The following is a 12500-nucleotide window of genomic DNA, read 5'->3' on the forward strand; positions in this document are numbered from 1 at the left end:
TGCCTGAATTTGGAGGTAGGAGAAGTATTTTAGCTGACTTGCCAGTGTAAGCTAGCTGTTCCAAAAAACTCTCAGACCCTTTGTCAACATTCTTTTTATCAGCATACAAGATTAATGTACATGTACGTATGATCAGTGGAATCCGGGAGTAGGTGATACTGTTTGAAAATCAAGGTCAACACAGAGTTCCTTTCTTTGGATTTGTTATTTATTATTTCACTCAAGAAGAGCACTGATAATTCTCAAGGTTTAATATGTTTGTCAAATAATTCTGTATTACGGGCGATCATGTACAAAGAGAGAAAACAAATTATAAGCAAGTCACTTGATAGCATCGGGTATCTTTATTTGCATGATGCCTTACCTCCCGATTTTCCCGTCAAAATTCAAAAATATCAAACATCTGAGAAATTTATATTTTCAATTTCAGCAAAACAAAACAAATGGTCTCGATGTGACAAAAATATGCACATCGGGTCGGCAATTGTCAGAGAGCAAGTTGCCTTTGATAACAAGTGATGAGATTTTACAAAATGTTTCGAAATTCGAAAATATCAGACATCTTACATGGGAATATCAACATGAAAAGTCATTGGAGAGGTTTTATGGGCATTTTGACTCCAAAGGCTGTTTTTTCCGCTCAAATCCTACCGTCTTCCCCAACAGGTGTGTCAATCAAATTATCATGCGATTGTTGAAATCTTGCTGTAAATTCTGTAAAATATCTCTTTTCATAAGGAAAATTAAAAAAGGATAAGGCAACAAGTAGGCAACAAACAGAATAACTGTAATTAATTGAATTGTTAAAATTCAATAAGGAGCTCATTAGTTTAGTGATTCATGCACGCGATCTTACACTCACTCACTCACTCACTCACTCAGACAGACAACCCCGATGACTTTGTGCATTACGGGCGAGCCCGTATGCACAAAAACCGTCAACTACAATTCTGCATTTCTTTTTTTCCTTTTAACAAATTAAAAATACTATTTTTTCCTTAATTTGAACTTTATAATAAAAATGTAACTATTGTATCATTTTGGCCTAATTACAGGAATTAATGCAAGTGAAATAAGACAACGATCAAAGCTACATGAACCTTTACCTCCAGTGCCTATATATATGGATAAGAGGGTTTCAGGAACATCTAGAGAGGATCTTTCTTTGCCTGAATTTGGAGGTAGGAGAAGTATTTTAGCTGACTTGCCAGTGTAAGCTAGCTGTTCCAAAAAACTGTCAGACCCTTTGTCAACATTCTTTTTATCAGCATACAAAATTAATGTACATGTACATATGATCAGTGGAATCCGGGAGTAGGTGATACTGTTTGAAAATCAAGGTCAACACAGAGTTCCTTTCTTGGATTTGTTTTTTATTTTTTGATTCAAGACGAGCACTGATAATTCTCAAGGTTTAATGCGTTTGTCAAATAATTCTGTATCACGGGCGATCATGTACAAAGAGAGAAAACAAATTATGAACAAGTCACTTGATAGCATCAGGTATCTTCATTTTGCATGATGCCTTACCTCCCGATTTTCCCGTCGAAATCTTAAATATCAGACATCTGAGAAATTTATATTTTCAATTTCAGCAAAACAAAACATATGGTCTCGATGTGACAAAAATATGCACATCGGGTCGGCAATTGTCAGAGAGCAAGTTGCCTTTGATAACAAGTGATGAGATTTTACAAAATGTTTCGAAATTCGAAAATATCAGACATCTTACATGGGAATATCAACATGAAAGGTCATTGGAGAGGTTTTATGGGCATTTTGACTCCAAAGGCTGTTTTTTCCGCTCAAATCCTACCGTCTTCCCCAACAGGTGTGTCAATCAAATTATCATGCGATTGTTGAAATCTTGCTGTAAATTCTGTAAAATATCTCTTTTCATAAGGAAAATTAAGAAAGGACAAGGCAACAAGTAGGCAACAAACAGAATAACTGTAATTAACTGAATTGTTAAAATTCAATAAGGAGCTCATTAGTTTAGTGATTCATGCACGCGATCTTACACTCACTCACTCACTCAGACAGACAACCCCGATGACATTGTGCATTACAGGCTAGCCTGTATGCACAAAAACCGTCAACTACAATTCTGCATTTCTTTTTTTCTTTTTAACAAATTCACTTCTTTTATTTGACGTACCTTAAGCTTAATTTTCGCATGCTGTTGGAAAGCCAAATTCCAAATTACTTTCTCTGTAAGAGGATCAGCCCTCGAAGCTTTTGTTTTGTGGTAATTTAATAGGTTTTTGACAAAAACTCAAAATCGTGGTACCTAAAGCCAGGTTTCCATATGATCGTCCAGATCGCTTGAACATTATTTGAAACAACTGGGGCGATCGGGACAATTATATGGAAACACTACCCAGACAATCGCTAATGACCCGGGCGACTGAGATGACCTCGATTGTCCCGCTAGAAGGGACGATTCAGGTTGTCTCATTTGTCTGGGTCCTTAGCAACTGTCTGGGCAGTGTTTCCATAAAATCATCCAGATTGCCCCAGTCATTTCATAAAATGTTCAGGTGATCGGAGGATCTTGACAATCAAATAGAAACCAGGCCTAATTAATTAAGGCTTTGCTTATGATAATCTATTCAGGCGTGTTCAAGTCAGCTTTCTGATGCTATTTTATATATACATGTATATATATATATTTTTTTCCTCACAAAATTCCCACTTGAAGAATTACAAGTGAAAGACATCAAACGTTCCAATTTAACCAAAGAGGAACAAAATGCCATACAGGAACTTAGAGGGGACTCTGAAATTCTTATCTTCGAAGCTGACAAAGGAGGGGCACTTGTAGTTATGGACTGCACATACTACGCCGATAAAATACTCGAAATGCTAAATGACTCACAAACACAATGAGGAAATCACCGCTAACAAGGACAAAAATGTTATGAAACTTATAAAGGAGTTAGCGGGTAATCACAGTCACAGCCTTACGGAGATAGACGTGAACTAGCTCTGCCACTTCGATTTTAAAACCAGTGGTTTCTAGATAGATAGATAGTTATTCCAAATAGAATTACAGCCATTTGACTGCATTAAACTATAGCATTACAATAAAATCATAAACCTTAAAAAGATGAATAAAATGAATGAGCAATTGTATATAAAAATTTATAGAGCGGTTTTCAATTGAGTGTCGAAAGTAATTAGATAATTACTTTGGTTTATAATTACTTCACTCAGTGATTGGTTCAAAGTTCTCGCGCCATTTTTTCAACCAATAAGAAGTGAAACCAAAACCAATCGTGGCTCGCGCGTGCACATTTTCCCGCGCTTTGTGTCGGCTACGTGTAATTACTTCGAGTTTTGATTGGTTTGCTGGATTGTCTCCGTCATTTTTGATTGGCCAAAGTAATTACTCTGGTTTTGGTTTTACGACACTCAATTGAAAATCGCTCTAAACTAGAATAATAGTAATAAGGCTGCCAACACTGTCTGTTGAGTGCGTAGGCACGAAACTCGGAGTAACAGTTAATCATGTGTTGGTTTCATTAGCCTCACCTTTCTAAACTATAATAATAAATGTATAAAGATAAAATACTAATCCAGCAAGCTACAATCGCACATTAATAAAACTTCACTGGCACCGTATCGTGTTGCACTTACGGCGAATTAACGTCTGATTGGATCTTAAATTATACGGGCAGTCGTGTGGGGGGAAGAAGAGCATGAAGTTTGTTTTTCAGATCGTTAAAAATATCATCAGAGAGGCGTGCAGTTAAGGCCTCACAACGCTCACATAGCCTCACTAAACTCAATTTCTCTAGTGTCTGTGTGTAAGATATATCTGTGTATAAAATACGTAGAGCGCGTCGTTGTAATCTTGCGAGATCTTCGCTTATATATTAGATAATTAAGCAAGGCATGCATATTCTATGGTATTTTAAATTTACGTTACTCTAAAGTTTCGGAGTACATATCGGTTATCGAAAAACAAAAGAAAGAGGAAAAGGGACATTATGTGGTACAATCTCCCTTTCGATTCAAGCGTTAAAACCACTCTTGGTAGAAAATTCCTACACATCGTCGAAAAAATGTTTCCAGAACAACCATCCGCTCTACAAGATTTCCAACAGACACACACTCAAGCTAAGCTACTTATGTATGCCAAACATGAAATCCATCATATTGTCACACAACAAACACGTTCTTTCAGATGCAAATATACCAACACCGCAACCTGACACCTATCAAGCAACAGTCACCACGGAGACAACAACTGAAACCTACATTGGACTAGCCACAAACTTCAAGGAACGCTACAGGAACCACAAAACATCCTTTCGACATTCAAACAGAAGAAATGAGACAGAGCTTTCCAAACATGTTTGGAACTTACAAGACGCAAAGAAACTATAAATTATAAGGACAACAATCTAGATTTCACGTCAGCTCAGATCTAGCACAACTCTCTCATAAGAATACAGAACAAGCCAATTCTCTATAAATCTTGGTTCACTGCAGGTGTGAAAGATGTTAAAGACATCCTTGATACGGACGGAAATTCTATTCTAAGACTAACTTTCTAGAATTCTATAAGGTAGTATCAGCCGTTAAACTGTTCAGGCAAAAGTGTTCTCAACAACCTAAAAGAGAACCCAAAACTAAGACCTTTGGGCAAACATTATTAGCCTCAGAAAAAGCCTGTAAAACCGTTTACAAATCCATTATCGAAAAAAAAAGGCCACCACCCCTCTTAAAAGCCAGGGAAATTGGCTGTCTAAGGAAAATATAACAGGAAATGCGAACGTGAACTGGGAGAATACATACCGCCTCCCCTTTCTGTGTACAACAGAAACAAAGTTACGAGTGTTCCAATTCATGTTCCTCCACAGACGAATAGCAGCAAACGACTTCCTCTTTAAAATCGGCTTAAAACAAACAGACTCCTGCTCTTTCTGCGGGGAATTTACTGAAACCCTTGCCCACTTGTTCTGGTAGTGCAATTACACCCAAAAACTCTGGAAAGACATTTGTCAATGGATAACTCAAAACACCACCTTAAACAAATCCATTGCCTTCTCTCCTCTTGATAATATCTCTGATTTATTACTACATCACCTTTTCCTTATCGCCAAACGATATATTTACACATGTAAGTTAAATAACTGCAACCCTGTGCTACAGGTTAATATACAAACCTTTATGAACTCCATGGAAATTGAAAAAGAGATTGCCACTAATAACAACAATATTTACTCCTTCAAAACAAATGGAGCCCACAATTCCAAAAAGTTCCAACAGTTAAAAGTGATGCAGAAACAAATGCAAATGCAAAGCACCTTTTAGTTGGTAGGACAGACCCCTGATGTTTTTGTTGTATCGTGTTTTATTTTGCAATTTTTGCAAATAGTAGTCAAATTTGTAAAACTTTTCTAGGGTTAATTAGTTGTAATCGCTGTAACATTGTATTTTTCCTTTATCTCTTGTACGTTGTTTTCATTTTTCCTCCATGTAAATGTAAGTATTGTCATTAGAAGTGTAAAAAAAAAAAAAAAAAGAACTTATCTCTTCCAATCAAAAATAAAAAATTGCAATTCATCTTTGTTCCTTTCCCTCTCAACACTCACTTATCATGTTTTGACCTGTGCGTTGAGCAAGAGGAATGTGCATTCACAATGGAAAGGCTTCTGGTTTTCTTAATTATTAGTTGATTCTGATTGGACAACTTTATCCCAACTTATACTCTGCTGAGTCCCAATTAGGTTACTATCATGGTACCCTCACATTTACTGTATAACTACGGTAAAAGTACTAGAGTAAAAAAGGCCGACATTAGTTTTGTTATTTTCAAAGAAAACAGCCCAGAAAACCTAAAACAAAACATAGCAAAGTTCAGTTCAAACAAAAGTCCTTAAACCTGGATGAAAGTTTTTTTATTGCTGAATGAGATTTTTCATAACTCATGGACATAACTTTTTCTTTGAGAATTGGTTGGGAAAAGTTCCAATGTTTTCATAAAATTCGGAATTTAAAGGTACATGTACTTGTCATGTTTTGAAAGTTCTCAAGGCTTGCTTAATTTTGAGAACTTTCAATACATCATTTAAACCCATTAATATTCTAACTCATAATTTTGATAATATCTCATACCAACCAGCACCACGGATCTCTTGGTGTATTTTGTTGATTATTGGCATCCACCCTGCAGGAGTTTCAATTTTATTATTCCCTTTGATGTAATTAGGGTAAAGGCCTTCGTGAATAGCTTCCTTGACTTTGCGGGTCTACCATGGAGGGTCCAGTTCAATAAAGTTGTGTTTACGGTGTCCCCAATTAGTGCTCTGGGCGGCGCTTGAACGACTAAACACTTAAATAAAGTTTGTTTTCTCTAGGAATTTAGAGTCCGTTGAAGTTACTTTCCTTTTTAGTGTCTGATTAAACTGAGTTTTTAAGTATGTGTGTCCTGTCAACATAAAATATTATTGGTGTCGTTTGATCACCATAAATTTACAAGGTCTAATCTTATTTTCAGACACTTTTGTCAAGCTCCTAATCAGTGTATCAGGCCTAACCGAAGAACAAGAGGAAAAAGTATATGGTCTTTTAGCACTCCAAGTCCAAACTTTTGTGAAATCCCGTGACTATTCCTCAAATAAACCAAAAGGAGTGAGAGCCTTGACAAAATTTATCGTAGACGTCTACAAGGTATACTTCAAAGATGTCAACAAGGGCTCTCTTGTAATCATTGTGGATTGTCCTACCTTAAGGAGTCTTGAGCATCTGTGGAATGATTATCTCTCTGGTCACCTCAATGAAGTAGTAGAGCGATACCTTGTGACTGATGAAATGAAGAAAAAACTTGGCCTGGAAACAATTAACCTGAAAACAACCATAGATGCAGAAAACTACTTGGCCTGCAGGAAATTTCTTACCGAAAATCCAGGTGCGTGTTCTTGTAAATATTTGATCGTGTTTAAATGAGAGAAAAAGTCCGTTAAGTACTAACTTGTCTTCTTGCCTGTTGACTCCACCAGGAGTAATTATTAATAAACATATAGATTTGATTTCATTTGTGATAATTAATCCATATTGTTCAGCCTAACCTGGAATATGCATATTAACTATATAATTATTTAAGAAGGCCAACAATTAAAAGCAAGCGACTTTATGCTATCAGACTCTTGAAAAAATCAGGAGTAGAAATCAATGTCCTTGTTCAGATCTACTGTTTGTTTATAAGATCAGTCTTGGGATATGCCTTGCCAGTGTGGTCTGACTTACCAGACTATCTAGCCTCTGCTATAGAATCTATACAAAAGAAGGCCTTAAAGATTATTCTCCCTATTAAATCTTAGTTATCTTGATGCTCAGAATTCAACTGGTCTCGAGTGCCTATCCATCCATCCATCCATCCATCCATCCATCCATCCAACTATCCATCCTTACGCATCTCAACCCATCTTCTTAATGTTTCGTATTATCTTATCAGCTTCTGTATTCATACACTCATCCATTCATCTCAACATTACAACATACGTGTAGTAAGGCAACAAAGAATATTATTGTTATATGGTACTATGCACTTACCAGTACTCAAACTCAGACCCACCAGATCTATAATCCTGTGTCTTCACCACTACACTACAACGACAAACATGCTCACCCCAACATGAGTCTTTCATTATTTACTTTTCTGTAAAAAGTCAATTGATATCCATGCATGTATAAAAACCAAAACTAATCCTAACCTGACCCTAATTTTCTCTTGGCTTAACTTGGGCTTAAGAAAGGTTTCTTCAATTAATCTGAGTACTTATTCAACTTAGGTAAAATGAGGATCACCAATTCAACCTTGGTAAAAATCGGAGTCAACCTAAGAATGGAATTAACCGGCAACATACACACACCACCTTGGAGTCCAATGCGTCAGTCAGTGGCATTTCAGTATTTTTAAGCCGGTGGTTCAGCAAGCCTTTAGCCAACACTTACAGATATCTTACCAAGACATCACAGAAGCATTTTCTCAAAGGTTAATCCGAGAATATCAAGCATATCTTGCCAAGGCAGATTGTAGTCACCGAAGAATAGATTGGGAGTAACTGGGTGCTTTTTCTGGAACAGTATTGTGGTTTTGCTCTTTGGTGGTTCAAACCATTACTTTCCACTTATCTGCCCAAGCGATTATTCTGTCAAGGTCTCTGTTTAAGTTTTCTCCTACTGAGCCACACAGTCAAGGCTGCTGCCTAATGGTTGCCGGTCGCCTGGGGCGCCTTACTTGTGAGCGCAGGCGACCAAATTTCTGAACGAGTAGGCTGAACGGACACGTAACTTATCACAAGGTGATTCATTCATCTTCACTTTTAATTAATTCTGGGCTCTTTAAAAAATGACTAGGGCTACTGACTTTTAATGTTGGAAGCCCGAAGCGCTCCAGAAAAATTTTCTTAGGCATTAGCCTTGCACAATCATTGTATTGATCATCTAACTCAGTGGGCTGGAGTCATCAGCATAGAAATACAACTCTTTATTGCAGAAATCAACCATGTTGTCGATGAAAACTGATATAATTGAAACAGGAATAAGTAACAAAACACAAACTATATTAAAGCTGTAAATTCTGGTAGAGTAGAATAGCATAAAATTAATAAAAAACGAGGCAACTTTTAAGTATGTTTTCTTCGAGGAGTAAACCTTTGAAAAAGCCCTTAACGAGGCTTGAAACTTGCTGTAGTCTCACATACATTTCTGTATTTGTCAATTTCTTGTCACAAAGAGGGCATAATGATTGAGATATTCTGTTCTGTAGTGACTTATCAGTGTTTCAGTACAAGGCGGTTGTACAATCTCTGCTAGGACTAGGAACAACTACCTCAAGACTTCAAGTACGCTCTTATAGTCACCATCTACAAGAAGAAGGATGAAAGGAGTGACTGTTGCAACCATTCAGAGATCTCCCTTCTATCAATTGCAGGAAAAGTGTTTGCAAAGGTTTTTTAAAACAGACTGAGACGAGTGTCCGAAAGTGTCCTCCCAGAAAGCCAATGTGGTTTCAGGGCTGGAAGGTCAACATCTGGTATGATATTTACACTGCATCAACTTCAAGAGAAGGCTATCGAACAGCAACAACCTTTGTACATCGTATTCATCGATTTCTCAAAGGCTTTCGACATATTTCACTGAACCACACTGTGGGAAGTACTCACTACTTTTTCAGTTTGCCACGGAGTTAAGCACAAATGTGTGTTGGCACCTACTTTGTTTGCACTCTTACCTCGCTGCAGTGCTGGAATATGTGGGTAGCAGAACCACTGAAGATGTGGACATTCGAACCTGATCAGATAGAGGCCTCTTCAACCTTGCTCGACTTTGAGCTGCTTCAAAGACAATGCTGGTCTGTGCGAGGGAGCTGCTTTACGAGCTGACCTAGGACTAGTAGCTACAAGCCTGCAGGACATACAGGAGATTACCTGGCAAACTTGTTTCAGGCCGCGGATAAATGCCACCAAAACTGAAGTTCTCTACCAAACACCACCATACTTGCGGGAGCCTGAGCAACCTGCCTTATAGGTGCACAGTGAGGCACCAAGGACTGCTGCCACCTTCACCTATCTGGGCAGCACTGTCACCAACAAGAGCCGATTCTGAGATTGTCTGGAGAATTCGGGCAACCTGTAAGGCCTTCAGCTCTTTCCAGCAGCATTTCTGGTCGCGTCATGACATCAAACTTTGTATGCTTCTATACTCCATAGAAGCTATGATCCTGTACCGAAGACATATCAAGCAGCTGACCCGAGTCCAGTTCCACCACATTCGCCAGATCATGAACAACAAGAGGCAAGACAGAATTCCTGATGTGACTGTCCTGGAACAAGCAGGAGTTGTGAGCATAGAAGCCTTGATTACTGCAGCTCAGCTTCGATGGACTGGACATGTTTCTCGTATGTCTGGTAACCGCCTCCTAAGCAAGTGTTCTACAGTGAATTACTGCACAGGAAACGGAAGCGTGGTGGCCAGAAACTACACTTAAAAGACGTCCTGAAACGCCACATGAAGTGTGCTGAGATTGACACTGATACCTGGGAACGGCAAGTCTCATCCAGGCCAACATGGCATTGTGTGCTACACCAAGTAAGCAAAAGAGTTGAGGAGAAGCAAGCAGCTGACTATTTTTGTCAGCTCATGATCAGCACCACTCCATTCCTTGCAATAGTGACTTCATCTGTAGCAAATGCAAATGGCCATGTAGATCCAGAGCCGGTATTGCAGCTCATCTTAGAGCAGACAAGAACAAGTCTATAAAAAAAGTTAATAAGGAAGTGTTTTCATCAAGAACAAAAATCTTTTAACCCATTCACACATAAAGCGCTCCCAGTCGGCAAGTAAAATTTTCTTCTGTTACCCTGAGTAAAATAAATGTCTCACTCTTAGGTGGGGAAGTGTTAATTGGGCATGATTTTTAAGTAGACCTAGATGTTGTTGACCCATTCACACCTATCCTCGTGTCCAGAACCTGCTTTTCGTTTTGTCAGCACCAAAAACATGGACTCAGTGGCCACAGCCAAAAATATGCACAGTCATGGTATTGGTAGAATGTTTTAGCCATTGATGACTGTTGTTTCAAATTTCTGAGAATGGGCAGCTGAAGAGTCGGAAATCCATGATTCCTGGGCTTCCTGCTTTGGCTGTGGCCAGAGTCAGTGTTCTTGGCGCGGACCAAAACAAAAGAAGACTCTGGGGATGAGAATGAACGTGCCCCCAATTGGCGAGTAAAATAGTCTGTTGTCAGCCAAAGGACCATAAAATCTACAAGTCTCACACTTAGGTGGGGAAGGGTTAAGTTCCTAATCCTTGGAAATAAGAGTTTATTTGGTGAGATAAAAACACTTGTTTAATATTCAGTACAATGTGCCGCATTTTTTAAATGGCTCCAATTTAAATTTATACTTCCTTTTTTTATTTACTAGTCAAAGTTGATATTGAGAGAATTGTTCAATGACTGTGTGATTTGGTCTCTTCGTCAGAGAGCTCTACTTGTCCAGCCTCAGCTGCAGATAACTTGGTTGAACAACAGTCTACAGGAGCAGTGACTTCGTACCGAGAAAATGCAAAGAAGTCTGGCCAAGGAAGAACTTCAGAATCCAATGCTGAGGAAGGTACAGTCAGTTTTCTGTTTTGCTTCTCACAGAAGCACTGAACACCAGTATACATTTAAACTTTAAGGTAAGGTTATACATGGTCGTTTATGAGTTAGAATGCTAGAAACACAATTGTGACCTTTCATGCGAAAAGGGGGCTTATGAAACTTTCAGGATGATGCCAATTCACGGCAGACACACTGTGACATTATTTAAAACAAACTGGATTTCCTTGAAATTCCTCTGAAATGGCGTGAAATTTTATCATACAACAGTGAAATAATCCCTGCCAGACTGAGAATAATTTCACGCCGTGAAAAAAAAACAGTCCTCCTCAAAATTAATTTACTTCATTACTGGGTTGCCAAACCCAGTCGGAATCTCGGTGCCATTTCGTGGGTTTTTTTGTTATTTTCCGTGTCGGGAAAAGTCTTGCCTGTCACTTCCCTGCTAAGTGGTGTCTTTATGCATAGGGCCTTCTGGGCGTATTGTCTTAGGATCGAGAGAGTAGTGGGAAATGTGTAGATTTCTATGGTGAACCCCGTAGAAAGATTAACGTAACCAGAAATGGCGTTGAAAGTCATGTAACGCGAATGGCGTTTTAGTGGATTTTTAAGCAAAATATACCCTTACGGAGCTTAATAATGGAACGTAAATTGGATACTGAACAAGGAAGGCGCTTAAAAAAATATCTGGAATCTTAAAAGCGACGAGTAATGGACTTCGACAACAATCTGTCGCCCGTCGAGCCGTAATCAAAGTGAGATGTAGTTCTAATATTGTACGAGTGTGGTGTTTTGTACAACGCTGAAATCAAATGGAAAATTCTCTAGTAACTCATGGGTTTAACAAAACAGAGACTTGGATCTCTATTCAATTCTGCACAGTCTTCTGCTAACAATTGGAAATTTCACAAATTCCTGTTAGTCAAAAATTATTTGTAAGAAAACTTGTTGCCCATTTTTTGCTTGATAATTCAAATAAAGGGTTTTTCAGTGAAGGGTTTGATGCTAAACACTCGAGGGAAATTTATTTACCGTGTTGCGTTTTTGACACGGAGTGTAATTTGACACGATTGAGTTTCTTGTCTTCAAGCGCGTATTAAATGAAACTAGATGCTTCTGTGAAGCATGCACTGGCTTGCCTGTGGTACGTGCTACAGAAAATCAGAAGGCACTGAATTGTGTGGTATTGAAATACAGCATTCCAGTCTCTGAAGAATAACAAATAAAAGAGAAGCGAGAAACATTGGCTTCTGGGCTGACATGTTGATAATTTTCAAGTTCCCTCACAACTTCTTTTCACCAAAAGTGTGCCCTATGAGCATCCGAAAACTTTGTAATACTAAACTTCACTGAAGTCAAGCCCTGTTTCGCGGGGTTAGTGTTG

The 12500-nt window shown here is 38.4% G+C and overlaps 1 protein-coding gene across 1 annotated transcript in view; it reads left to right on the forward strand.

Annotated features, from left to right (window-relative positions):
- The window catches only part of LOC138017525 (uncharacterized), a 20446-nt gene extending 13489 nt beyond the window's left edge, over positions 1-6957 (forward strand). The window contains exons 4-6 of the mRNA XM_068864589.1: positions 1-15; positions 1056-1181; positions 6509-6957. The exon at positions 1-15 is cut by the window's left edge and continues 111 nt beyond it. Coding sequence (XP_068720690.1) covers positions 1-15; positions 1056-1181; positions 6509-6957 — 590 coding nt within the window. The remainder of the gene's footprint in view (positions 16-1055; positions 1182-6508) is intronic.
- Positions 6958-12500: the final 5543 nt, after the last annotated feature.

Source organism: Montipora capricornis, chromosome 9, assembly GCF_036669925.1.
Source record: "Montipora capricornis isolate CH-2021 chromosome 9, ASM3666992v2, whole genome shotgun sequence".
Taxonomy (NCBI): Eukaryota; Metazoa; Cnidaria; class Anthozoa; order Scleractinia; family Acroporidae; genus Montipora; species Montipora capricornis.